This window comes from Poecilia reticulata, chromosome 13, assembly GCF_904066995.2.
Source record: "Poecilia reticulata chromosome 13, P_reticulata-male-v2, whole genome shotgun sequence".
Classification (NCBI taxonomy): domain Eukaryota; kingdom Metazoa; phylum Chordata; class Actinopteri; order Cyprinodontiformes; family Poeciliidae; genus Poecilia; species Poecilia reticulata.
Window position 1 is genome coordinate 16,503,529 of NC_088842.1, and position 26,823 is coordinate 16,530,351.

General features: G+C 39.0%; 1 protein-coding gene across 3 annotated transcripts in view; it reads right to left on the bottom strand.

The window, feature by feature from the left end:
• The window catches only part of grm5b (glutamate receptor, metabotropic 5b), a 76,389-nt gene that overhangs the window by 43,790 nt on the left and 5,776 nt on the right, over window positions 1–26,823 (bottom strand). For all 3 annotated transcript variants that reach the window (XM_008425499.3, XM_008425498.3, XM_008425500.3), the window contains exons 2-6: window positions 20,902–21,415; window positions 19,159–19,605; window positions 18,922–19,036; window positions 7,760–7,834; window positions 7,074–7,248 (exon numbers count right to left, since the gene is read on the bottom strand). In XM_008425499.3, coding sequence (XP_008423721.1) covers window positions 7,074–7,248; window positions 7,760–7,834; window positions 18,922–19,036; window positions 19,159–19,605; window positions 20,902–21,051 — 962 coding nt within the window. In that variant the 5' untranslated portion in view covers window positions 21,052–21,415. The remainder of the gene's footprint in view (window positions 1–7,073; window positions 7,249–7,759; window positions 7,835–18,921; window positions 19,037–19,158; window positions 19,606–20,901; window positions 21,416–26,823) is intronic.

The following is a 26,823-nucleotide window of genomic DNA, read 5'->3' on the forward strand; positions in this document are numbered from 1 at the left end:
TTAACTTGAATGTTCATTGCATTTTTCGTAGACGCCTGTATTATTTTTATATTATATGTATTATTTTTGATGATAAATACAGAAACAAGCATAAAAATCTAAACATCTACAATAGTGATAGTAATATTAATGATAAAATAATGGTCAGTGCAAAGTACCCTGCAAATTCTCTGGTGGGGGGCAGTGGGGGACCTGGATAAAGGCTAGGGGGGCACTGGCCCAAAAAAGGTTGAGAAACACAATGCTATCGGGACCCGGTAGCATTTCCCCAGAGGAGCAAACCATCGTTGGTCCCAAGAGGTGCTTCCCTTCATTCCAGCTTGTAGAAAAGCAGACAGTGCAAACCTCCGCAGCAGTGGAGCAGCCCATCAGACCAGATGAGGGGTGGTCGCCATCCGAATGACCCCCAGCCAGACGCTGAACCCCAACACCATCCAGTGATGGGGCCAAAAAAAGTCCATGTGCTCAAACGAACCAGCTATCCAGAGCTGCCTCATGACAAAACAGCCCCAACGTTGCATCGGGACCTGAACACGCATGTCACAACTCTACCACCCACAGGGGGAGATCTACCCGAAATGCCGATGAACAGAGCGCACCGCAACAGCAAGGCAACAGCTCTGCATGACACCACCTTTTCCCCAAAACTTGAATGCAACAGAGCAGACACCATCAAGCCACGCGACCACACCGGACTCCCGCACCAAACTGTTTAATGTTGAAATTTAAAAAGACTAGCAAACTGCATGTGTTTAGCCCATGTTTTTTTTAAATAGAAGAAGCATTGCACCTTATGCACAAACTCTTGTCCCTGTATGAAGGAGCCAGAGAGCGGAATAAAGCAAAAACACAGAGAGAAAAGCAAAGTGTCAAAAAGTCAAGAGTGTGCAAAAAGAGAAAGGAAACAGAGAAAAAAAGACAAAGACAGGTACTGACAGAAAATAGCAGGGAAATACTGGTGAGCTGAACAAAAAGAAAAATCTTTGATATATAGGGGAGTTTCAGTTCAACAGCTTTTTTAAGTCAACCTAGACTGTTATTGAGGTTTAAAATGTGAAGACACACACTTCCTGTGAGAGTTCTTTGATATGCTTTTGACACATTTGACACAGGGGATCAAAGAGATCCCAGATACTTTCATAAAATATTTCTTTTATCAAACTCACAGAAAAAAGGGCATCATGTAAAACAATAAAACAAATTTCAATACAGTCAATGCCAGAGCAATGTATCAGCCTATGAAAGATGATGGCCCTTTGTCTAGCAAAGTGATCCAACTGAGCGCTATGGGATCTATTATATTTTAGAAATCCAGTTTCCTAAAAGCTAAAATTCAATATGACCAGGAGTAAAATGTCATTGTTTGGATTACTAAGGCAGGTGCGCCTGGAACCATTTTGTGGAACAATTTACCAGTACAAATAGAAAATTGGCAACCCACTGATTAGGACAAACTTCTGTCTCCTGAGCCACCGTCCAATGCTACTACTGTGGTCTGCAAAAATGCACCACTCTTGGTCAAAATCAACCATCGAGAGCCATGAGGAGTGTCTTAGTGCTGTCAGTCAATGTGGTAATGATGGAGAAATGACTTCCCATTCCAGGAAAACCATTTTTCTGCAGTCATCGGTGCCTATATGCTAAATAGTCTGAGGACTCATGGCAGGTTAAGTTGTGATGAACCAGCTGTAACATAGCAGAAAGCAAGGGGAAGAGGGTGAGCACGAGAGTGATTGACAGCACTAAAGCCCTCCTCATGGTCCTGATTGGTTGTTTCTGACTGAGTGGTGTATTTCTGCAGTTTGTGGGCATACTGAGAGAAGGCAGAGGAGCTTGATTTTTTTTCACAGATTGTCTGTCTTATACTGTCATAACACAATAATCATTTTAACCGATATGTAAAAAACTTTTTTTTTTTTTTACAAAAGTCACATACAGCAGCTTTAAGATGTGCTTTAAAATAAGTTGGCATTGGCAAGAAAGTAAGTACAAAATGCTTAAATTGTCAACAGTTGACTTGTATTTCAAGTCATGTCAGAATTAACTTTAATGCATATTTTAAAAAAAGAGTACTGTGCAACTCATAAAATACAAAGAAAAAAAAGGTCAAGTCTCCTTTGTGTTCCAAGCTGACCCTCGGAACAACAAGGTTCACCAGAAATCTGTGATTATTATGGGAGAATGTAGAGTTGTCCCTTTGCATATTGCATATTGCCTCTGACCACATCTGGTCCTAATGTTGTCAATATGCTGTATTAATCCCTCTAATGCGGGTTAATGCATATTCCACAAATGCAAAGGATTGAATTGGAAGCACTTTGCAACCATCATGCAGTCAAAATTATACTCAATTATGCTTAATTTTGCTAATCTGCATGATAAATACCAACATTTATAAGGGAGGACAGAGTAGTGAAACAAAAAACGTCCAGCTGTAAACATGGTAGTTTTCCACAATATAGATAGCAATGAGGAGAGTCAAAGCCAGAATAGTGCAGAAGCTGTCAGACATGTCAAATTCTAAATTTTAAAACATAAACGTAACTGAAACAAACCCGACCTGAAGTGTGTGTAGAAGAGACTGCAGAATCACTCCTGTAACAGAAAAACATTCTCTTTATCTTCACCCTCCCCTCTGAAGCATCCATCATTCATTACAGCAAATTCATCCGTGTTTCATTAGCGATGCTTTTTCACAAACATATGAAAAATGGAGCTGGATTAATTTCCATCATTTCCCCTATTAAATGACACGGGCAAATTACCATAGCGGCAGTAAACATAACAAAGACTTAAATCCACTCACAACCAGAAACAGACTCTCTAGGTACACACAGTAGGTGCATTGTAGAACTCTGATGATCACATTTCACAGTCCAATTTTTTACGTTTAGACGGGTAACTTTTAGGAAAACAATAATGCCTCAGTGGCGATCATCCTCTTCTTTCTGAGCTGTTCCTTATCCACTGGTTTGCCTGCTCTAAAGGTCTAATTGCTTTTGGACAACAAACATGTGTGTAACGCTAAAATCTGCTTCACGAACTTTCTGATTTGAGACACTCAAATCTCTCCTCCTAATTTTTCCCTATCTGAAAACCTCAAGAATGCCAAAACTGAGTCATTTTGGAAGGTGGAGCACTGTGACCTTGACTAAACAATCATACTGCACTAGACACGGTTCCAGTCTGACAGAATCCAGGCAGGTGGATTCAATGAGGGACGCAGAGAAATGGTGATGCAATGATAAAGCCCTGAGAAAGTGGAGGAAAAAAAGAAAACACAGGAAGAAAAGCTGCTCATGAAGGTCAAAACATTTATCATAATCATATTATTAATAAGTGCGTTTTCAGTCGTTTATCTGTTTAGTACGAGCAAACAGTTTCAAACAAAACATGTTTATGGATCCAATCATGCAGACTTATACGCACAAATCACCCACGCATGCACAAACTCATTCACATAAACACATGCGCATGCGCAGCATGTAGTATCGCCCTGCTGCTAAGCTGGATTCATCCAAATATGGTTGAGGATATTTCCATGGCAACAGCAGACAGAAGGGGTGCAGACTTATGTGGGATGATCTCCAGAGAGAGTCTGCTTGACTTCTGATTCAAACTACTGTTGTGTTCGATTCATTCACCAAAGCAGCCGTTCTTTCAGCAGAGCTCCTAAATGCAAAACAATTTGGCCTTGGTTACATTCTGGCTGCCATGGCAATTCACCTACACAGCAAAAACTGCAAGTCATTCTCTAATCATTTTTGACAAACCAATGCGGAGATTTTTTCCCCTTTTTTGTTAACGCCAATATTATATACAGTATAGATTATATATGAGTATAGATGTAAAATGTTCTCCACTCACTGAACAATAAGTGAGTGGAGAACATGTGAAATAAAAAACAACAGATCATAAATTGCAGAAATGGAGATGACACACACCAACAGGTCAGGGGGTGCAGGCTGGGCTTGGAAGCAACACATAAATCGCCCTGTAATAACAGTCCAAACCATAAAAGAAAAGAATGTTCCCGTTATGTCACCACATAAGTCACAGATATTATAACAAACTGCTAAACAGTTAAAAGATATGGGTGGAAGAGACGCAGAAAGCGATCTGTTTCTGCCATTAGTAAGACCTCATTGTTCAGTGAGTGGAGAACATTTTACATAAAGGAAAATAGCAGATCGTTTCTTAACTGGACGTGATCGAATGCTGGTTTGTGATCTCAAACGCCATGCATGTTAATGTGTGTAAAGACCAGGCTGTGAGTCATGTATGCCAACAGTCGTATATCTCAACCCAGCCAGTCATTAATGAGGATGCAGCCCTGTGGCACCACAAGGAATTATAGGACTGGAAACAATCAATAGACTGGAGCAAATAGGTGTGACTGTGCGTCTGCATGTAAGTCTGCAGACGCACAGCATGTAATTTAGCTGGGTACTTTAATTCAGTATGTATTATTTACTTAGCCAACTGTATGGGAGAAATAAATCCATAATGTTGTTATAATTTAACACTGTGGCACTGGCACTTTCACTGAATCGAGCAAAAATATAGAAGTTAAACTTTACTTTGGCATTTAAAGCCATAAGCAAAACATGAACACTCAATCTGTATCGATTTTAATGCTGAATTGAAGAGATTATTTTTTTAAATATAAAATCACAAATACTAAACAACACACTTCCTCCTCCATTACTGCATTATTAGTTTCGATATTAAAGCCAAAATTTCAGGAAAACTTAGAACGTAATAGAAAATTCAGACATGTAGAATTAAATATCTTTTGGTCATAATAGTAGAAAAAGAGACAGGCCACATAACTGACGGGTCAGACAAGTTTAAGACGTTTTAAACCCTTACAAAAAAAACACGTCATCTGGTATTTTCAAACCATCTGTCCAAGGAAATGGAATAATCTGCATCATTATCATCTGTATGCTCTTTTGGTAACGTAATTATCCAATGCAAAATGAACGTCTGCTCAAATGGCTTAATCAGAACTTCACTCTGCAGACCCCTGATGAGTGGGGTACCCACCCATGACTGGGTCTAATTTGTAAGTGCAGTCCATTTATGATATAGATGCTAATGGAGCCTAATATTCAATTAACTAGACTGGATCAAATCGGACTGGCCAGACAGAGAAGTAACAGACATGAAGTGAAAACTCTCTACTTCAAGGAAACATTAATGTCGACTTTCAGGAGAAGAAATGCCACATTTTGAAAAGCTTCTGTGGGTCTGAAGTTCTAAAGTTTAACAAGTGTGTCAAATCTTTGAGAGGGAATCTGTGTGGTTAAAATTTTGCTCAACAGATTAATCTGATTCTGACACCACATTATCCCTTTGTAAGTGTAAACAGAAAGTTTTGGGTAAGTTTTAGGTTTATGTTGAGCAAAGTTCAGTCCGTCCAAGATGTCGCGATGTTTTATTTGAGATTGTTGTAGCCTTAAATTACTGATTTTGTAGCAAAAGATCTTTAAAAAAAATAATAATAAACATTAAATTGGTTGCTATTCTGCACAGAATCCATATTCTATGTAGTAAATCATTTTGCAAGTGAAGTCTTAGGAAGCAACCCTTTATGAGTGCCTTGGAAGATCATTTGATCATTTTTCTAATTGCAATTTTTTTTAAAATACAACTTAAAAGCTTTTGTTTATCAAAGTTGCACATAAAGCTCTTCTTTAACTTAATGAGAACAGAATGCATATCTCTATATTAGAGTCTCTCTCTTTCCCAGTTTGGTGTCACCTCCTAGACAGACAACAGATTCATTGCGGTCAATGTTTTTACCTCAGTTGCCAGAGAAAGACGATGATGACGATGCTGGAGATGAGGAGAGTGATGAGTGTGGGATGAGTGAGATGATAATGAGCATCATGCTGGCGATGACAACACAAATGATGCGGGCTACGATGATTGAAACACACAGCTCTGATCTCTGGGGGAGAAGTAGAATTGAAAAGAATTAGGTTTTTGGTGTTTTAATGCAAATCACAGAATACCGTTCCATTTCTATCATAGACCTGTTTTGCTGACTACAAATTGGGTAACAAAAGGTGTTGAAATAATTATTCATTCTATGTTAATTAACAGTTGGCATGACAACTAAAGCTGAGGCTGCTATAGCGGCGCTTTCAGAAATACAAATGCACAGATTAACGTGTAATGAATGTCCTTTTTCAATTATTCTTTTACTGGGAAATGAACCGGTGAACATTTCTGAGTGACACAAATGCATTATGTCCAATGAATTTGCAAAATCAACAAAAATGTATCTTTGGCATATGAGGGCACACTGATGAAACTACGTGTCTATGTTCCACAAACAATCGTTTACACATCTGTCAAATTCTCATACCAAAAGCAAAAGAAGATCATTGAGCAAATTGCTTCTCAAAACACAGACGGAAAAAAAAATGCAATTTTAGTCCTGCACTGCCATCTGATTCAAAGAAAGGATGTCAACAGTCGTAAACTGTGAGTTTATTGAAAACTGAATCTGTATTTGTTGACATATCTCGTTGCTGTGGAGAAAAACTGATACTGCACAATCTAAAACATCTTCAGGGAGCGAGTCGAGCTGGATATAAAACAGATTAAACTAATCGTGTTACTTTACTGTGATTTACACCTACTGAGTTTTTAAGAAGACGAATGACATTGTTTTTATTAAAGTACTGGGCTGGGATTCAGAATCTCCAAATGCCCATTCTTTGCAAGTGAGATTGCCTGATAGACATGTATTCATTAGTTTGACGCAACTTTCATTGTAAATCTGATGCAGAAGTAAGGGATATAGTGAATGCAAAACATGAAGCAAATTGCAATGCTTTTTCAATTCCTCCCCAAATTATTTTTGGCCAGTTTTCTTATCTCTGTATTGCTTCAGTGACATGTTATTTTTTTTCGTTTTGTTTTTTTTTGCCTGGGTTTTATACGTTTCATTTTCAGTGGACTCAGTGTGGGATGAGGAGGAGAGTCTTTTTTCCTAGGGGACCTACAAGGAATCAAACATCAATCAACACAACAGAAAGTCGCTTTAAAGTCAAACTGACCTGCCGACGAGAAGAAACTCTCCCACCACTTTCTTGCGTTTCATCGCCATGAGAATGTTGCGAACGGTCATGCCTTCACAAAAACACGCCACTACTCTGGCCTTGGGCAGGTGGGCCTTCAGTCTCAACAGCAGACGATCAAAGCTCTGCTCTCCAGCGTTGCTCCAGATTTTACCTAGAGCAAAAATCGTGAGAGAGCAATAAGTCTCTGACCCTCATGATGTGCTTGTTTTTTATCCCCTCACCTAAAAAGAAGATCCTGGGAATTTGTTGTGGCAAAATGTCTTTCCTTCACAAATAAAAAGTGGAAATATTTAGTGAAAAAGGCTTTTTTTTTTTTACTATATAACAAAAAAACCTTCCTTTTTTACTGGATGTCTACTGTGGGTGTTAGGAAGTAATGTGCTAGCTTATTAGTGTTGACAATATTAGCCATAAGAGGTAGCAAATAAACAAAAACAATAACTGACAGAAGTGCTCTTCACATGCATAAACAGCACTTAGTGGGAATTCAATCTCTTGTAGATGTATTCTCCTTCATTATCTTTGTGCCTGAACAAACACTAAATTAAGATAACATTAAAATGATTAAATTAATCCCAATTCAAATATTAAGTCAATATATTTAATGATAGATTCTGTCTAGTTACGTAATCTGTGGTTATTTTGACCTCTGCCATCTTTACCTGAGTGGGCTATACAGATGCCCTCCTTGGCCGCCATGTCTTTGAACGCCTCCATGCCACTCTCACCATAGTTCCCTGGACAAATAAGAAAACGACAGCCAAAATGGTTTTAGTGTCGGGATAAAAATCCAACTATTCAGATATATACAGTGTCTTGCAAGAGTATTCATAGTTCATCAAACTTTTCAACATTTTCATGATACAATGACACTTTTTTTATTCTGTATAATGAGCCAAAACAACAGGTCCTAATTTGGAAGAAAAAGAAAAAAAGATGTCTGCTTTTTCAAATTCTTTTAAAATAAAAGTGTAACAAATGTGGTGTGAATGTGCATTGAGTTATCTTGAGTAAACATTGGTTGTAGAATCAACTTTAGTTGCAATTTAAAGCTTTGCGGGTCCAGAGGTAAATCTTTTTATCAAAATCTTTTTGCAGAACAGCTCAAGCGCAGTCAGATTGGATGAAAAGCAATTTTGAACCTCCATTGCCAAATCTTACCAAATATTCCTTCTTAGATTTAAATTTGACTTTTGACTGGGTCCTTGTAATATGCTTTGATCTAAATGATATCAGTGTTTCTCTTTCTGGATGTTTATGGCTGTTGTTTTGATAGAAGCGTGGTAAAAACCAGCTCCTTGTTCTACACTTTGCTTCATACAGAGGTGAAGTGCTTCGCCCCTCGGAGTTCCGAGCCGAACAACGTCTTTGCCAGCAATAAAATGTCCCAAACATTCCTCTTGCTCTGACTTTTAATTCCTCAGTATTTGGAAGCGTGACCAACACAGACAGAACAGCTTCATTCACTTCCTCTGCTGCCATTGGTAACTACAACCATAGGCAGACTGCAATTCAAAAACATCACACAAAATCCACATCATCGTTCACAACTCCTTAAATTAGCTGAATGGCCCAGATGAAATATATCCTGAGAAATCCGTCTTACTGGGAGAAACCCCAGAAGAGCGCTGACGAGACAGGAGAATCAAGCAGAATTGTGTTGGAAAGCAAGGGCCAGGCTAAGGTGCGCAACACTCTTTTCATTTTATTGAACAGCTTTCAGTGAGACATTTAAATGTTTTCAGATGTTTTTTGTAACCTAAGGCTGGCTACAAACATTTCCATATTTCCATATTTTCCTTGGTCTTCATGGTGCTCTTTGTTCTCTAACAAACCTCTGAGGCCTTCACTTTTTGTATTTATACTGAGATTAAGCCACACACACCTGGACTCTGTGTTACTAATTAAGTGACTTCTGAATCCAGCACCTTAAAAGGAGGTCATCGGGGGGTATGCAAGCCACATTTGTCTTATTGAATTTTCACAAATATAAGAAAAATACTTTGTGTTGTTCAACTACATAAAATAAAAATTTATAAACATCTTGAAATTTGAAAAATGTGAGAGCATTTAAGAGGTAGGAATACTTTTGCACACGCCGTGTGTACTGACAGCAGCAGCTTGATTTCTTCTGGACCACCCTTAGCAGTTTGACTTCATGCCAGTGAAAACATATCCCCATCGTGGCTCCCCATTTCTTTGCCAGGGAAAGTGGGTGACCTGAAATTTATGCTAATGAATGGTTGTGCACACTGGCAACGAATGTGATAGGATTTCCCTCTCTGGTTTCTAACTCTAACTCTCCCCCACTTGATTGAAGGAACTATCAAAGCTCTCCAGTCTATCTCTGTTTTTAAACCTCTAACATGTCCAAAACACCAATGACTTTCTAACTGGGCATTACTGATCTGTTTTCAACATAAATTGATATTTAAAAAAAAAAAAGGAGAAATATGAAATGATATAGATAAAAAAAGGAAGACCTGGATCATTATGTGGAAAAAAAAAGAACGGAGAGAAAAGACAAGGGAACCGTGGGAAATGAAACAGACAAAGGCTCCTGATCCCAAACCACCGTACAGCTCACAGTGTGTGTAGTTAGACCAATGATGAGGCTGGTGGAGTGAAGTGTAAAGTCCTGTAATTAGTGTCTCAGTGAGAGGAGTGGGAGACAGATGGCAGAGACCATCCTTCCCATGTGTACTTTGAGACGTACACACACATTCTCGCTCACACATTCGCTGTGGCACAATTATCCCAATCTATAGAGCTTGTAACCTACTTCATTCTGGAGTCAGAATTTATGTGGAAGGCCTTCTCTTTTCAGACTCTCTCCATTCTTCTGTTTCTGTCCTCCAGATACATATGCCTGGGTACTATTAAATGCTGCTAGCACACCTCCCACAAATACACTCGACACACACGCATATCCATTCATCAATCTGAAACAGGTCAGAACCACAAAGAAGACAGCGTGGGCCAGGCAGTCCCATGACTACTGCATCGAAAATTTCTTCCATTTGTGGGATTTTTTCTACAAAACCCACATTTTTTATCATGTGTATGCCCAAATTGGATCCCAAGTGTTGCATCCAGGTCCCAGTAAGGGCATTATCATAACCGTTTCACATGGTAAGCTCTTTTTCCCAACATTTATTGTTTGTCTGCTTACTGTTTGTGATGCAGTAACTGGCACTTTTTAAAAGCCACATCGTATTTTGTGTGAATGGCTTGCAAAGCTGCATTTTAGTCCATGGATTTTACTCTGTTGCGTTAGCAAATGTGGGTTTTCACTAACAATTTAAGTCATTTTCAACACCGAAAGACAAACTGTTTTGGCTGCTGCAACTCTGTGTCTGTCATGCCGTGGGACTCGCTCATGGACTGTGCTCAGATACCCCAGGCAGCTCTGTGTGGGGCGAAGCTCAGCTGAGGCACTGGTCATTAGGTTTTAAAGGCAAAAAGCCCTACCTTTACGTAGAAGAACAACTTTTTTCTGTTTTCTTCAGACTCAATAAATTTGCAAAGCCTCCGATATTTTACAAGCCAAAATATCAGTGACTCACAAAAATTAACATGCAAGCCAACTGTTCCACACGAAAACATCAGGAGCAAGATGCAGGCTTACTGAAGATGGTAGCTTTGTGTATCAAGTCAGACACACACTCACTTTCCACTTAATTAAACACACTTGTTCAATCGTATGGCGGTTTACACATTAAATCAGTCGGTCACAATGCAGCAACCCAATGCATTCAGTTATGTACAACATGACATGCAGAGGATGAAACTGAGCAACAAAACGGTGAAGAATGTGGATTTAGAGGACTGAAGTATCTTAGAAACTGATGGTTTTTCCACTATCACCCACTGAAGAAAAACTATCTTGTTAATGTCAAATGGGATAGAGCAGACTGACTTTGGACAATATAAAGGCAGCAGTAGCATATTATTATTATTATTATTATTATTATTATTATTATTATTATTATTATTATTTCTTATTATTACAAACAAAGAATGTACAGTACTATCTGTTAATGCAAAGCATGTTCTAGAAACGGACTATATCAGGCGTCACTACTGTTAATAATATGAGAGATATGGAAATAAAAGAGTTGAATAGAAATTGGCTTAACTTTCAAATTTCAGTAAAGGTTCTACTTTAAAACATTTTACTATTGCATAATGGATTAACTAAACTGAATTTATTCTTATTAATCTCATTGAGGATGCATATTTATCCCTTTCAAACAAGTGGCACTTTGTTTTATCACAGAGGCAAAAATAAAAGCAATATAACTCATACACAGAGACAGGAGTCTTTTAGGCTTTCAGTTCCTCCGCTGCCTGTAGCCCACCCTGAAATCCATCCTCATTTTCTGCTTCCCCTCTCCTTCCTGTCAAAGCTTGACTCTGAGAAAAACATGTAGTGATTCTTTTCTCTCTCTCTTTTTTTTTTTACTGCATTAAGGGCCCCAGCCGTCTCGCATTCTTCTTGATGTTTCTCCTTCCCCCACCTTCTCCCAGACTTCCTCAGATGGTTCATCACATCAGTCGAGGTGTTTGGAAAAGCATTAGTTTCCTCAGATGTATATAAAATTATTTATATACGTGTGCATTTAAAAAAAAATCGGTAATCAACAAAATAGATAATTAATTTTATTATCTGAATTAAAAAATGAATTGTATAAATTCATTTAGACAACAGCACAGAACAGAGTTTTTCAGGAAATTTGAATACTAAATTAAACCAATAACAAGACAGACTTTTAATAGACAATAGTTTTGTTATAGCCATCGAATGGCCTACACTGTCACAGGCTAGACTGTTAACTTGACACTACAAAAAGATCATTTCTAAACAAGGGATTTTCACAAAGTGCTGTATTTAAACATATTAATGGAAAGTTGAGCTTAAGGAAAGGAAGGGGTATTTGTAGAGGGCTGGGATACACGGGGCATTTCTGAACTGGACTAAGTGAGTGTTGATAAGTGGCTCAAATGCTGGTTTCAAATAAAAATTAGGTCTGCATTTAATTTGGAAAATCAAGCTCCAAGAGTCTGGAAGAAGATTGAAGAGGTGCAGAATCCAAGTTGTTTAGAGTCACATATGTAGTTTGCACATTGAGTAATGTGGAAACTTCATTAGTCTTTCTTTGGAGTACTGACCAAAGAAAGATGAAGAACATCAGTGCAAACAACCTGTTATCAAATCCATTACGTCTCTGCAGAGCCACAGACTGATGGCCTGCATGTCGCGCCAAATCGATGCAGTAATTCATACAAAAAGAGGAACAGTCAGGTACTGACAGCAGACAATGTACATCTTTTTTCTACTCATTTGCCCACAATTTTGTTTTTAAAATCCTTCTTTTACTGGTCATACGTAGAATTGAACTAATCAGGAGACATAATTTTTGTTGTAAGTTTCAATCAAAATTAATCTCTGTGTGTAATGTATTAAATGGGTTTCACATGGTGAATTTAAGTACTAAAAGAGTACAGCGACCTTACAGAGATATGCATGGTGTTGGCAAAATATTGTAAAAATGTGCAAAGGTTACAGTAGAGGTTATGGATATTATGGAAACCTTCTGTTATTAACCGCTTATTTACACTGAGTGTTATGCCCTGTTTCCCAGTTGGGGATGGGATTGGAAGTTTTATGGTTCTAAATGGATTCCCCAGCTTGATCACTTGTCATAAATTAGTCCAAAATAGTTTCAAACCCTTTAAATATGTTAACAGAGCAGGATTTTCTTAACATAAATTCTATTCCAGTCACCAGTGATCAATGAAACACAAAGGTAATAAGGTATTTCAGAACCTGCCTGAATCTTTTTACGAGCCTCTTTCAATCCTCACATCTCACGATGTTTTACTACCAGCATGACAAATTATTTGGCAGAAGCCTTTCTTCTTCTCCATGCATTATGTCCTTCTCTGCACTGTCCTCCCATTCCAATTTTACCTTCACTTACAGACCACAATGTGCTGCAAGGTAAAGGGACAGGAAAGCACAAATGATTCACGGACAATGGAAGCAGAAAGAGAGATAAAACCAGGAGAACAGAGGCGGAGACGGGATCAGCAGGATCCGAACCAAAAGACTCATCAACAAGAAACAAGAGACAGAAATGAGGAAAAAGTGAAAAAAGACTAAAAGAGCACGCTTGAACAGAAGCAGAGGTGGAGAGGAGCCTGGCATCTTGATTAATTGAGAGATTGATCAATCGCGGTTAGAGTGAGGGTGGGTGACACATGAAATTTCAGGTCAATGAGCTCAATTGAGCAGAACTCTACAGAGCCGAGCGGAGAAAGTCGAGTCTCGGCAAAGGCAAGGAAAAAAAAGACAACATGCTGACCTCGTTGTGGGAGGGGATGATTGTGACTCATACTGCAAGTAATCATTGGTGCTTTATCATTAAGCTAACAACTATTTGAGACAGGTTAAGGTCATCGCATACTCCCAATAAAATATATTTATGTATTGGAAACCAAAGGAACACCCTCCACTCCTATAAAGGTAATTCTGCAAGCAGCACCTCTGCTAAACAGGTAAAGCCCCTTTGCAAAACGTTAAATATTTTCCACAGTTAGTATCTGAAAACTGCTGTGTATCAAAATATCTGCAAGACAAATTTACTAATCTGTTTGAAACAAAAGCATTACTGTATATTTTGTAATGTCTATGACAGATATTTGTTTTTGAATGTTTGTGTGAATACTGCAGTAGACACATTTTTACTAAAGATCATCACACTTTAAGCATTTCACAATTTTCCAAATCAGATTTGTAAAAACTTGACTATCAGAGCAAGTTTCCTCGTTGCTAATTTCTGAATTCTCTGGTGGCAAAAACAAATTGACACTTTTGGCAAATTGCATGTATCTAATTAGGGAATTTGCTTCACTTGACTATTTATTTGTTCAAATGCTTCTGACAATCTGTTGTTAATAACTACATTGCAAATACACTGAAATTTTAAATGGCAAAACTCTGCATCTCTTTCATTGCACATAAAGTCACAAGTAAGTTAGAATCTTGATCAGTAGGAGGCGCTACTTCAGGTGGCCACATATGGAGAAATGACTTCAGTCCTTAAATACAGATACAGAAATAAAGCAAAGAAATATGATTTTCCGATTCCACTCATCTGACTAATGATGCCCCACAGAGCTCAGTGGAAATCTATTTATGCAGCCATGTGTTTTAAGTCATTTCATACCTTTAACCCAGTAGAACATAAAAGCCCTTTGCTGTGTTTTTATTGCTGTTTTACACCTTACTTGTGCTTTGCAGTTCATCTAAGTACTATGCTTTAGCACCTTCTACCTGGTTCATATCAAATGCTTAAAGTGTCTTATTGGTATTTTTTTCTGAAATATGAGGGAAAGCATCAAAAAAAGAAAACAGAAAATTAGAAAACAACTTCTACAAGCCGCAGGAAATTTTATAAAGCATCTTGAATGGCGACAAAATGAATGAATGATGCATCAATAAATTCATACTCAACCCAACTTTCTTAGTAAAGGTGTGAAAGTAAAACAAAATAAGTTTTGAGTCTCCGGAGATATTGCTGGAACAGCCATGAACACTGTTTTGTTTTGCGGACTTTAAATGGAAAAGTGAAACAAACAGAATGCACTCACACTTTTGTACGCATGTACCACACAAAATATTCAGGATCACAAAGTTATTCTCTCAAATATTCCATTCTTGCCCAGTAGTGTTTCATTACTTCAGTGTAATCATTGTGCTGATATTACATGTATTATTCAGCTTCGGGTACATCAGTGTCCCCTGTCTTTGGCTCCCAGATGTGAAACGGTAATAGAAATTAATGAGTCTCTCACACGTACGCATGCACACACACACACGCGCGCACACACATATACCAATCTTTCTCTCATTTGGTAGTATCTTCTGAATGCTGATTGCTCTCCTATCCTAAGCTTTCCACTCATTTACCTTCATTCCTCTCTTTCCTTCCTAATCCTTTCAGTCGTCTTCATCTTCCTCCTCTCTTTTGGGTGCCTGGGAATGCTTGTGTAGTTTTTTTTTTTTTTAAACAAAGGCAACGCCTGACATTGAATGTCACACCAAGGTTATACCAGCTTGTCTGTGCGAGTACTAAATCCCAACACTTTTCTGGAAAACATACACATTTGTACACAGCGCAGCAAGCACTCCTGAAATTCCCACACAGCAACACCACACGCGTCTCGTCTTGTTGCTAAAATTAAAAGGCGAGCTCCCAGAAACGCGTTCGTATGGAGATTAGTCATGGTGAAGGAAAAATGGTAACGTCAAACACGAGACAAATGTTATTCCTGACTCCTTATGCCGGGGGATAAATATACCACAACATCTTTTTAAATGCAAGTTGGTTTTCAGGTAAGACTGTTTAAGAGAATATATACAGACGTGCATAAATATTGATGAGTTGGGATGGGTTATGAGACAACCTCTCAAACTTTGAAGATCTCACATACTACCCCTGTTTGCTTTTATTGTTGATGAATGGCAATAAGAAACTTACTTACTTACTTAGATATCAACTGGCAGTGGGAGGAAACATAACAAACATGTGGAAGAGGCCAAAATTAAATATTTTTGGTATACATGCAAAACACAATGGATGGGCACAGAAAACAATCTTGCAAAGGAATGGCTCAGATTAAAGCCTATTAATGTTTTAAAATGGCCCAGTCAAAGTTTTGACCTAAATCCGTATGAGAAACTGAGGCAAAACTTGAATGACTATTTATAGTATTTTGTTTAGCTCAATATTTATGAAGTGACAGTCACATTCAGATGAAAACACACGTGACTAATTCAGCCCCATGTCAGAAGTTGTCATATAAAGGCTGTCGGTCATGACCAGGTTTTTCTTTTTTTTTTTTTTTTTTTTTTTACTATTGTTGGGTGCAAACTGGTGGCTTTGAAATTGGGTCATTTTAATTTAAGAGAGTGTGGATGTATGTTTTGCCCAAAAGGGCTTAAAATGTTATAGTGCTCCCCATTTTTTATAGCACTAATAATCCCTGCACATGCATCAGCTTGTCTCTACTAACTTCAATATGAAAAACTATTTTCTCAGTGGACAAAGTTAATATGACAGCAGACGTGCATAACAAGGTCAACCCTGCTTCCCATAAGTCCTGAAATGAAATAACATTGCTTCTTTCTTTGAGTAACTGGTGTATGACTCTTCTGAGTGAAGCCTTGGAAACAAGTGGCTCAGTAAAGTTGTTTTATTTCTGAGTCCTGTGGGCCTCTGTCCCAATAGAGACTCAAATCACCACCTAATCAGTCTGAAACATGGAAATGGTGCGATTCCTTCAGGATGAGCCTGAACTCACTAAAATCCTCGCTGATCAAACCAGTCACTCAGACACAGATTCGTCTGCCTGCATTTGGCGTTTCTCCCACACATCGGAAAACATACAAATTTGCAAACATAGCAGCCATTAGTAAATAAATAAGTTACTCTACCTCTGTGGCAGTCACATTTATGTATAACAACAAAACTGAACACAGAAGACACAATAGTGAGACATCCTTTAGTCTTTCATCCCCACACTAAAGAAGGTCTTAGTGCAGCAAAGAGAGTGTTTGTTGCACAATAGATAGACGTCTATTGTGTCTATTTAAATGGACACAATGTATGTCTGTTTCAAAGACATCCTCCCATTAAGACGTCTTGCATAACATGTCAAGAACAAAATAGAGACCTATAGCAGGGAGAAAATATTCACATCCTTACAGATTTGTTCAGTTTTTACTTTTATTTATTTATTTATTTTTGTTTCACTTAAAATGATTCAGATCAAAAAGCAAATTTGAAATTTAGACAAAGCTAACCAAGGTAAATACAGGAATATGTTTTGAAATGATTGTGACATATATTAAGAGAAAAAAGCAATTCCCACCAATATATATGACAGTTGTTGCACAGGTTTGGTTCAGAAAGATGTTTTTTCTTTGCTGAATGAAATCATTATTTGCAAACTAGATTTTGTACTTATTCTGGTTATCTTGGTCTGATGTTAAAATTAGTCTCAGGATCTGAACATTTAGGTAAGACAAAAAGCAAAAAAAATAAATAAATTGAGAGAGTAAATACTTTTTCACAGTAAATTTGAAATGGCAGTGAAGGATTAGATATTTAATTAGCTGATTCCAAACATCCTACTGCTTAATTAGTTTGCTGAGTGGAGTGTTTCACTTTTATCTCTTCTCATCTCCTCATGAACAGGCAATTTCTCTGGATTGTAAATCCCCCACAAATTTTGTGACATCTTTTATTTCTATTTTTTCCTTTTACAAACTTCTATTGGACGACAATTAAACCAAAACAGTTTTGTCTTCATACAGAAAAAATGATCTAGGGCTAAAAATGACATGGACAACCTTTGAAAGTTAAGCGTCTTTGTAAATCATACATAAATCAAAGTATTTTAGATGTGTGAGTTGCAGTTTTACATGCAAAGCCAATCATGCTTGTTAAATAAATTTAATAAAGTTCAGCATCAGCTATTTTTCCTCATTTATATTAATAATGATATGCTCCACTTCCATCCCCCCATTATCTGAATCCTTTCATAAAGCTGTCACACCATATGTTGATTGGACATACTGTGCTTTCATAGAGACATACCACCCTTACACACACACACACATGCACACACACACAAGGCAACTCCAGCAAAATAGACGTCTGGAAAGCCTGATGACAAAGTCTTTTAAATGAAAAGGTGTATCTCTCTGTGAATGTCTGTGCTTATCGCTTTTCAGGAACAGCAAACCCTGTTTGTGGACATCTGCAGAGATTGGATTGCTTTGTCCTCCACCTCAGTCAGTAGCCGCACTATCTCCACCATTTCCCAGCAGTAAACTGGGTGACTGAGTAACTCGATGTCCCAGCATGTCAATCAATGAAGAAGGAAAACTGAAGGATTATTTCCTTTTCCTTTAAAAAAAAAATAGTCATAGCATAAAACCTTCCCATAGGTCTCTACCTGTTTCTCCAAAGCCTTTCTGTAGACTTTTGGGTATTTATTCATAGCGATTCTTTCTCAATCAAAACCACCAAGCACTCTATCTACTCTGGCATAGCTGCTGCTCTGCTTCCCCTGACCTTTTTGTTCAGACTGTCCTGCAGGCATCACCTACTAATCTACTTCCCTAGTTTTGGACACAACTGCTTAATCAGCTTTCTGGCAGGCTTCAGCCCAGCCAATGCAATTCAATTTCTACCATCCTCACCTTCGTAAGGTGAAAACGTCAGCCTTAAACAACTCTGCTGCAGCGGCAGCGCTGCAAACTATTTACTTTACTCTTTTCTTTCAACTGGTAAAATAACCCTACTTTATTTTTTTAAGTCTGTTTTACCTTACTTTTCTCTTTGGTTAAATAAGAACCTTCTAATATGATGTTATATAGTTCCCATTGCTCCTTGGACATTGTGCGTATACAAAGAAAGGTGAATAGTAGCCATGGGTCAGATTGTAGTATCAAAGTGGGGGGGGGGGAAAGGCCCAGTTTCAAAACCACGAGTTTAGAAATCACTAAACACAGCTGAAGTTTAATATATGTTTTTCTTCTTTGTGTTCTAAAAATACAGTAATAATAATAATAAACAAATATAATGATAAAAATAACTTCAATAATAAATGTGTTAGAAGGCTTTCGAAGCCATAGGATTAATTGTTGCTTTCCTGTTTTAAATAAAGAAAATGTAACATCTTATGTAAACACCTTGGTATTTTGGTAGCATCATCAAACTTTAAGATTCCTTAAAGGGTTTCATTTTACCTTCAGTGTGGATAGCAGACACATAGCTCCAGTTGTATCTTTTGACAATGTCCACCATGGCTCGTGCTTGCTGAGCATCTGAAGGGACGACTCGCATAAAATATTTATAAAGGCTCTGAAATAAAGCAAAGAATGAGTGGAAAAGTGAATAAATGAGCAATTAACTGAGGTGAAATTTTATTAACTAATCCACATTTCAATTTATTAACCAATTCCCTCTGAGACAGGCTGGCTCACCTTGTCACTGAGGTCCATACTGGTGGCAGAGTAGGCGATCTGCGGTATGTTGAAAAGCTGCAGCAGGTTCTGCACCTGGATGGCCACAGAGCTCGACCCCGGTCCAATTAAACCCACAATGGGTTTCTTTCCCCGCATCGGAGTAGCAGATGGGTCTGCACACTTCAATGTCGCTCCTCCTCCTCCGCCACCTCCTCCTCCTCCCCACGAGGTCACACCGCCCCACTCCTCAGCCTCGTCAGAGGACACAAGAGAATCCCGTATGAACTCGATGCTCTGCTCCAGAGCCACAGCCGAGTGCCAACACGAGTCCCGGATCTCGCAGCCCAGAGTGATGTTGGGAAGGATGTTTTGGTCGGCGTTGATCCGGTCTAACGTATGCATCATGGCTTCCACCCTCTGGATGCCATACTGCTCACGAACCGCACCACACTTGCGCTCATGAACCTGAGCAGACAGAATACAAAAACAAGTTTATAGTCATAGCGCTATGCTTTATTTTTTAATCATAAAAAATGACCAGATTAAGAAAAGACAACAATTAGTGCTTCACCAATTTTAAACTGAACTCGAACTTGGCTGCAATGCTTAATGGGTTGTTGTTTATGGGGATTTTTTTTTGTTTGTTTTCTTCTTTTTGTCCAATTATTCATAATGGGATGAAGAAAACCAAAATTTCAATGGGTGAGTATTGTTTACTGAAGCAACTAATGGAAATGAAATGCTCATAGTGCTACAGAAGACAAAAAGGTTTCCATTTTCATTTCTTTGGTAAGTCGGAAAGCAATGTTAGGATTCTCTCTAAAGTAATATCAAAATATTTGGCCACAAAAATAACTGGTAAATGGACTGAAAATAATTTAATGTTTATCTCTTCATTAAGGGGACAGTTTAGAATTTTTTAAATAAGGTTTTATTAAAATATTGTGAGCAGTTATCTTCTCTCTAGTGCGTAACCTGCTTATGTTTTCATTTAGTGTAAATCTAGATTAGTCGTTTCTGAAGGTTTATGCTAATGGCTAATATGGGACCAAAGTAGAGGCCCCGTATTAGTTTTAAAACTACGCTAACCACAAAAACACAATTGCGGTTTATTCAAACATAATTTTCTAAACTGTTAAACAATCATAACTTTTGCACTGGGTTATAATTTACCATTAAACTTATAATTATTGACACAGAAAATGGAGTTGGTAGTTGTTGCACCTGACAGGATAAAGGTGAAACATTTAAACCATTTCCCTTCAATAAAAAGTGAATGCACTGTAATTGTTTAAGTGAAATATTTATCATTGGTCTTTACTTTGACTTACTTTTAGACAGTTATTCACATTAAATATATATAGGAAGATGATTGGTTGCACACTACCTAATGCATACATTTCGTATCACAATGGTACAGCATTTGCATAAATAAAGTTGTTAAGATTTATGTTGTTTTAACAAAGTATAAGTTCCCTTTAGGTTTAGTTCTTCTAGAATCAACTGTTAGCTTTAATCTCTGGGACCAACTGATCAAGATTTATACTAATTGAAGATGCAGAGAGAGTTATTTAGTCCATATCAGACATCATCTGCTCGTTTCCTTCTCAAATCTTTCAAAAATGTTGAACCATGTCTTTAAAATCAAATTTGCATTGCTTTGGGAATTTCAGTGAAATTCAGGCAAGGACAAAACTGCAGGCCTGCAACTTTATAGCACTGAAACCACGTTGCAGATATACACGAAAAACAACAATTCACCTTATCAGCAGGGGGCTGGTGATGGACCGAGAACAAAGCTCCAATGATGATGTCTCCGGGCAGGTGTGCCACGACTCGGCGTTCACTGGAGTCAGCTCCTTCACACCACGGCCAAACTGACAAAAGCAGCAGAAGCCACAGCATCATCATGGTCCACTGAGGTAATGAAGCACAGGCAGCTCTCAGATTGTACGTGCACGAGTGTCACAAGGTACTAGTGTTCGTCGAACAGCTTGGGTGACCATGTCAAGGGCCGATGGCACGGTGGAAGGCTTGAAATAAAACTCATCTCAGTATTATCCATTTCCAACTTGGTTTTCAGGGTGTTTTTTGTATGTCAAGGGGGTAGCATTAGTGGGACAACTGAGACAGTTGCTTCAATGCAACCTGGAAGATGCAGGAGAGAGTCTGACAAATATTTTACTGATGGTTGAAACAACTCCACAATCCCCCAGTTACCAGGCTGAGACGGTTTCCACTGGAACAGGTCAATGAAAGACATGTTCCCAGAAAGCTGTGGGAAGAAAGAACTCAATTAGTCTCAAAGCAATTCAGTGTAGCAACCACAAAGTCTTGTTAAATACATAATCAACCGATTATTTTCAGAAAAACACTGAATCACTTAATAGAACTTGAGATAATCAAACAGAATCTCGTTTGGTTTTGCATTGGGTCACTGCTTTTGTGGCAGTGACGGTAGGAGTTTATCCTGTAACCCAGTGGTCCCCAAACTTTTTCTCCTGGGCCCCCCCAGTGGTTTCCAAACATTTTCTGGGCCCACCCCCTATGAATTACAAGTAGTTGTCTAGTTGAACGACTTGTGCCAGCGGGGAGTGGGGGGGGATCGACTTTTTTGGGGGGCAAAATGAATGTACGTAGCTGAACATAGAAAACATCAATAGCCTACAGGCTACTTGTTAAGCTTAAGGTGATGTATTGATATTAGCTAGTCATCTTTTAGCTAACATTACCTGCATCCAACAGCTTTACTCAACAGTCTGTTAGTTTGGGGGGAAAACTGTGAAAATTTATTCGCGTTTTCCTGGTTTGCTGCCATGATTCTAAGAGACCTGCATAGCTCTGCACAGCAGCAGCAGGTCTCCTTCACGGCGCACAGGTGTAAACCCAGCACGAGAGTCGTAGCGCTCATGTTGCGTTTAAAGGCAGCTCGGAAAAACAGGTTACCACATGTTAACAACGGATTAAACAGTTTTAACTGCTGATAAAAGTGACAGAGGAGACAGATATGGGAAGTGTGGAAGCCCCTACTGTATCAAATTGACATAGGAATAACAGAGTTGGCCATTCTAAGGTAAAAACCCAGCGCATACAGCGTTCAGGTTTTTTTTTTTTTCATCCAGACGGCTTCCCGCGCCCCCCCTGCAATGGCACGGCGCCCCCATAGGGGGCGCGCCCCACAGTTTGGGAACCTCTGCTGTAACCGGTGGGTTGCTGGTTTGAACCCTGGTTTGAACCCTGTCCTGAATAGCTCAGTCCAGGACTGCTGTACAGTAAGTGACTTGTGAGCTGCAGCTAGAATGCTTAAATCAGATATTTAAGTTGTGCTGAATCCAGGTCCTGTCGGTATATCAGATTTGCTGCAAGAATTTCTAAACAGCGTCAGTGAAAAGACATTAAATATCTGATTCTGGAGTTGCAGCATCTGTGGAAATAAGTCAGAAACTTTTGGTTCTAATGCATTTTTGACATGTTTACTCTTTTCACTTGACAAGCAAAGTTGTAAATGGGCATTTTTCTCATAATTCCTGCTGTTAGGGCACAGGAGAAGGCAAGATGTTTGCTGAACAGCTGAGACACTTGGGTAATGTCTGTGTTTGGCATATTAAACAAGTGGGAAAGTCATAGCATTTACTCAGGAAACTTTAGTATGCCAAATGTTGGTTGGTTGCTGATTAAAGTCCGAAGAGATTTTTATCACTTAGCATAAAGTTTCCTTGAGCCAAAGACAAGGAGAAATTATTATGTAAATATTACACACGATAAGATAACATCCACAGCAATGTCATACCAGGGCATGTTTCTGTGGTACACCCTGGATAGGTCAGCTATAAATCATACACTCGTGAAATATATCTAATCTGAAAATAATATTTAGCATCAGTGTGTCTGAGTAACATTTTTTCTTTTTTGACAACGTGAAGATATATTTGCATGGGAAAAGGAGTTAGAAGCAAATAGCAATAACACAAAGCAAGGGGGCTTGTCTCAGAGAAAATCTGCGACAGTAAAAGCTTCAGGTTTTGCACATGGTCACATAGCTACAGAGGCACTCTGGCAGCCATTTATTTTTGCAGCTTAATGTGATGACTAGAGCATTGGCTGTAGACCAGCTCTCTACATGCCTAAGGTATTGATGCCTCACAAACGCAGGCCCAGCTCGTGTATTGCGCTTCCTGGGGAATAGTTCTACATCACTGTGAATGAGCAGAGTCACCACTGTGTCAACATGATATCAATATCTCAAACACCACAGCATTTCACGCCTGAAGCAGCTGTGAAGAACTGCTGCTTTTCTGAAAAGATTTCTGCAACATTCTAATGACATTAACGAGGTCTGACGCATGCACACTCTGCACCTCTAATTTGTCTCATGAATTTCTTTAGGCTTTGCCCCTTTGTGACTAGACACAAAAATTAAGCACCGAAATATTTCTCTATAATGAAAAACTCATGAGTTTAGATTGTTCCTGCTTGCTCCAAATAAATGTTGAGCTAATATAAATCCTTAGGCCAAAACTTTGCCAAGGCTCATACTTGTGCACTTCGACTATAAATTAGAGGTCACACAGCCTCCAATTTGTATTCTTTAAAGAAGCATTATTGTGTAACTTCCAGGCATACACTGCCATTTTATAGCACAATCGGTGGTTTAAAAAGTGCTGTGCATATCAAACATGACTTAAAACAAACTTGACTTTGCTTCCGTCTCTTTAAGAAGCTCCTGCTAATTGCTGCCGCTAGTCTGATGGGGATGTGCTGGAGACTGCTGCTCTGAGGTGGAGTTTTGTGGAAAAGGCGGCGCTTGGTAAGAGCAAGCCGCCAAATGGCTTCCACAGGAGATTAAAGGATTTCTCAAATATGCATGAAATAATCAAAGCAGAACTCCAGGTATGTTTTTGAAAAGGGAATCATTATAACATGAAGCTAAAAAAAAAAAGCCAATTTCACAAAATAATCCCCTTAAAAATAAAAGTGGGTTAAAATAAAAGCTGAAAACAGAGATATCATGCTCTGTTAGTTTTGATAGACAGACAATACCTAATTAATCAGAAGAAATAATGTGCTGAGGTGAGTAAATCGATGTTAGCGCAGCCAGAGCGGCTTATCAGGTCACTGCTATAACAGTTAGCAGTTACGTCAATTTTACTATATGCATGATAAATGAGTTGCAACATGCATGCAACAGAAATTTTTTAACTCGCCCTAAAAATCTGAGTGGGTAAAAACAGTCCGTTAAATTGTGTGGGAACAGAAGTGACATCCATTCAGCAAACCTTTAATTAGCCATCTGCCTGCATGTTTCCAGCATTCGGTTTGACATCACTACGTCACCAATGCTTTACTTCAATACAATCGTAACGCCGAGTTACGGACCAAGGCAGTATGAGTCGGAATGAGAAAACAGAGACGACGTTAGGCGAAAACTGTAGATAAAAGTCAGGGTGAGACAAAAGAAATAAAAAAGTACGAGCTGTAACTAATAGACATCACCAGATGTAGAGTCTGTTTGAATCAAAATAGGCGTGTCGAGCTGGCGGGAAGGCTCACTGCTGCTCCAATAATGAATGAAAAAAGCCAAACTAAGCTTTGCTGTGCACGTACTCCCAGTTAATTATGATGCAATTGCATGTCAGTTTCTGCTTCTCACGCCCTCCGCTTCCCATTCACCCTTGTCTGCTGGTGAAACACATGAGCAAGCCCAGTGCCGAGGTTTAAAACGCCGCCTCAGGTCTCGGTCCGGTTTCATAGTGGCAGCATGCTGCTTGTTCACAACATTCAGATTTTCATTTTTGGCTCTAATATCAACAGATTAGACCATGCAGGCCTGCTGCGTGTCACTCGTGTCTCAGCAGCGGCTCGATCCGTCCCTGAGCCATGACAGATCTAGAATTCCGTTGATTGTTGATTATGTGTGGGATGTCAGAGTGTCAGAGCCGTAGTTTTCAGCTGAATGCACGAGTGATGATCCACTATCATCACATTTTTATATCAGAAAAGCCAAAAATATTTTCACGTTCGTGCATACAAGAATTCATATTTTTTTCAGTTTGAAGCAGTCTTGAGGAAGCTTAGATCCTTCCAAGTTTCCAGTAAGATGTTGCGTATCTCTATGAGTCTGTTGTTGAGAGTGTTGTCTCTTCTGCCATCATCTGTGGGGGGGGGGGGGGGAGGGGGGGTAACATCATCAGAAGCAGGGACTTCAATAGGCTAAACCACATCATGAAGAAGGCTAGTTCTGTTCTGGGGATTACTGTGGCACCTCTGGAGAGGATAGAGTAAAGAAGGATTCTTCAGAAAAATCATGAAAATTGTGGTGAACCCTGAGCATTCTCTTCATGAAACTGTTACAGAAAAACAAAGAGTCTTCAGTCAGAGGCTACTTCAAATTCACTGTTATACAGACTGCTCTAGGAGACACTTCCTACCCACTGCCATCACCATCTGCAACAACTATTTGGAGAACCTTGAATAATATGAGATTTTACAACATTTAATTTTCCTTTAAGTATTATTCAATTTCAATGCTGTTTTATGCAGCAAAAAGGCCTCCCTCATAGAAACCAAAATTTGTTATCTTACATAAATAAAACTGTAGTCCGTCATGTTTACTCATATATATTACAATTTTCTCCAAACTCCATCTAATTAGAAAAAATTTGGTTTTAAATACAAAGGACTCACAAACAGTGTCTGGCTAGGCCAGGGCTGTCAAACTCCAGTCTTCAAAGGCTGCTGTCCTGCAGTTTTTAGATGTGCAAAACACTGGAATGAAATGGATTCATTACCTCCTTCTTGTGTGGAGCCCTGCTAATGACATAATTATTCTATTCAGGTGTGGTGCAGTGGAGGCACATCTAAAAGTTGCAGGGCAGTGGCCCTTCAGGACTGGAGTTTGACACCTGTGGGCTAGGTGGTCTTCTCCTAGGCTGCAGAAACATTTAATGGGCGGGACTTTGGCGAAACTGTTTCCAATCACCTCCTTCCATAAACATCCTTTTCTACATCCACTCATCGGCAGATCTTCAGATTCAGTGATGGTACTGATCCTGGCCTCTGAATAACTTCAGGCTTGTTGAGGTGATTCTAATTGTTGGATTCTCTGTCCTCGGCTCCAGCTCGGCCAGCTCCCAAACCTTCGTCTGCTACGAAGCTTCATCTCCATCATCTGTTCGACTACGGCTTCAAGTTTCCTCTTGCTTTCCATTAAACCTCTATTATCTGGCGTTTGACTCCAACTCTGCTTTTGGTTCCCTCTTTCCAAGCACTTGACAACAGCAGCACTGGTCAGGATTACGACCTGAAAATCTTCTCCAGCTATAACTTCAGAATTTTGTTCACAGCATCTACAGAAAATTCTGAATTTTTACAGAGTTTAGGATGACTGAAACACAATGGCAAGGACATATTCCCTGAATTTGAATGAACTGCGCCCCCCTTGTCCACTGGGCTTCCCTCTGAAATTTCATGGTAAAATCAAATGCATCACCTCCATGCCAGTGTTAAAGGGTTGCTGTGAAATGAAGTGGATTATAGCAATCTCTCCCAACAAGAATCCCCGTCTTTATTTGCAACTCTCTGAGTCGCTTACTGGGTTCCCGTATCATTCTCTTCCATGTTGCTGTCTTGTTGTTAAGGCTTAATGGGCAACTCATTCCCTGTGTTTCTTGCACACCATTAAGC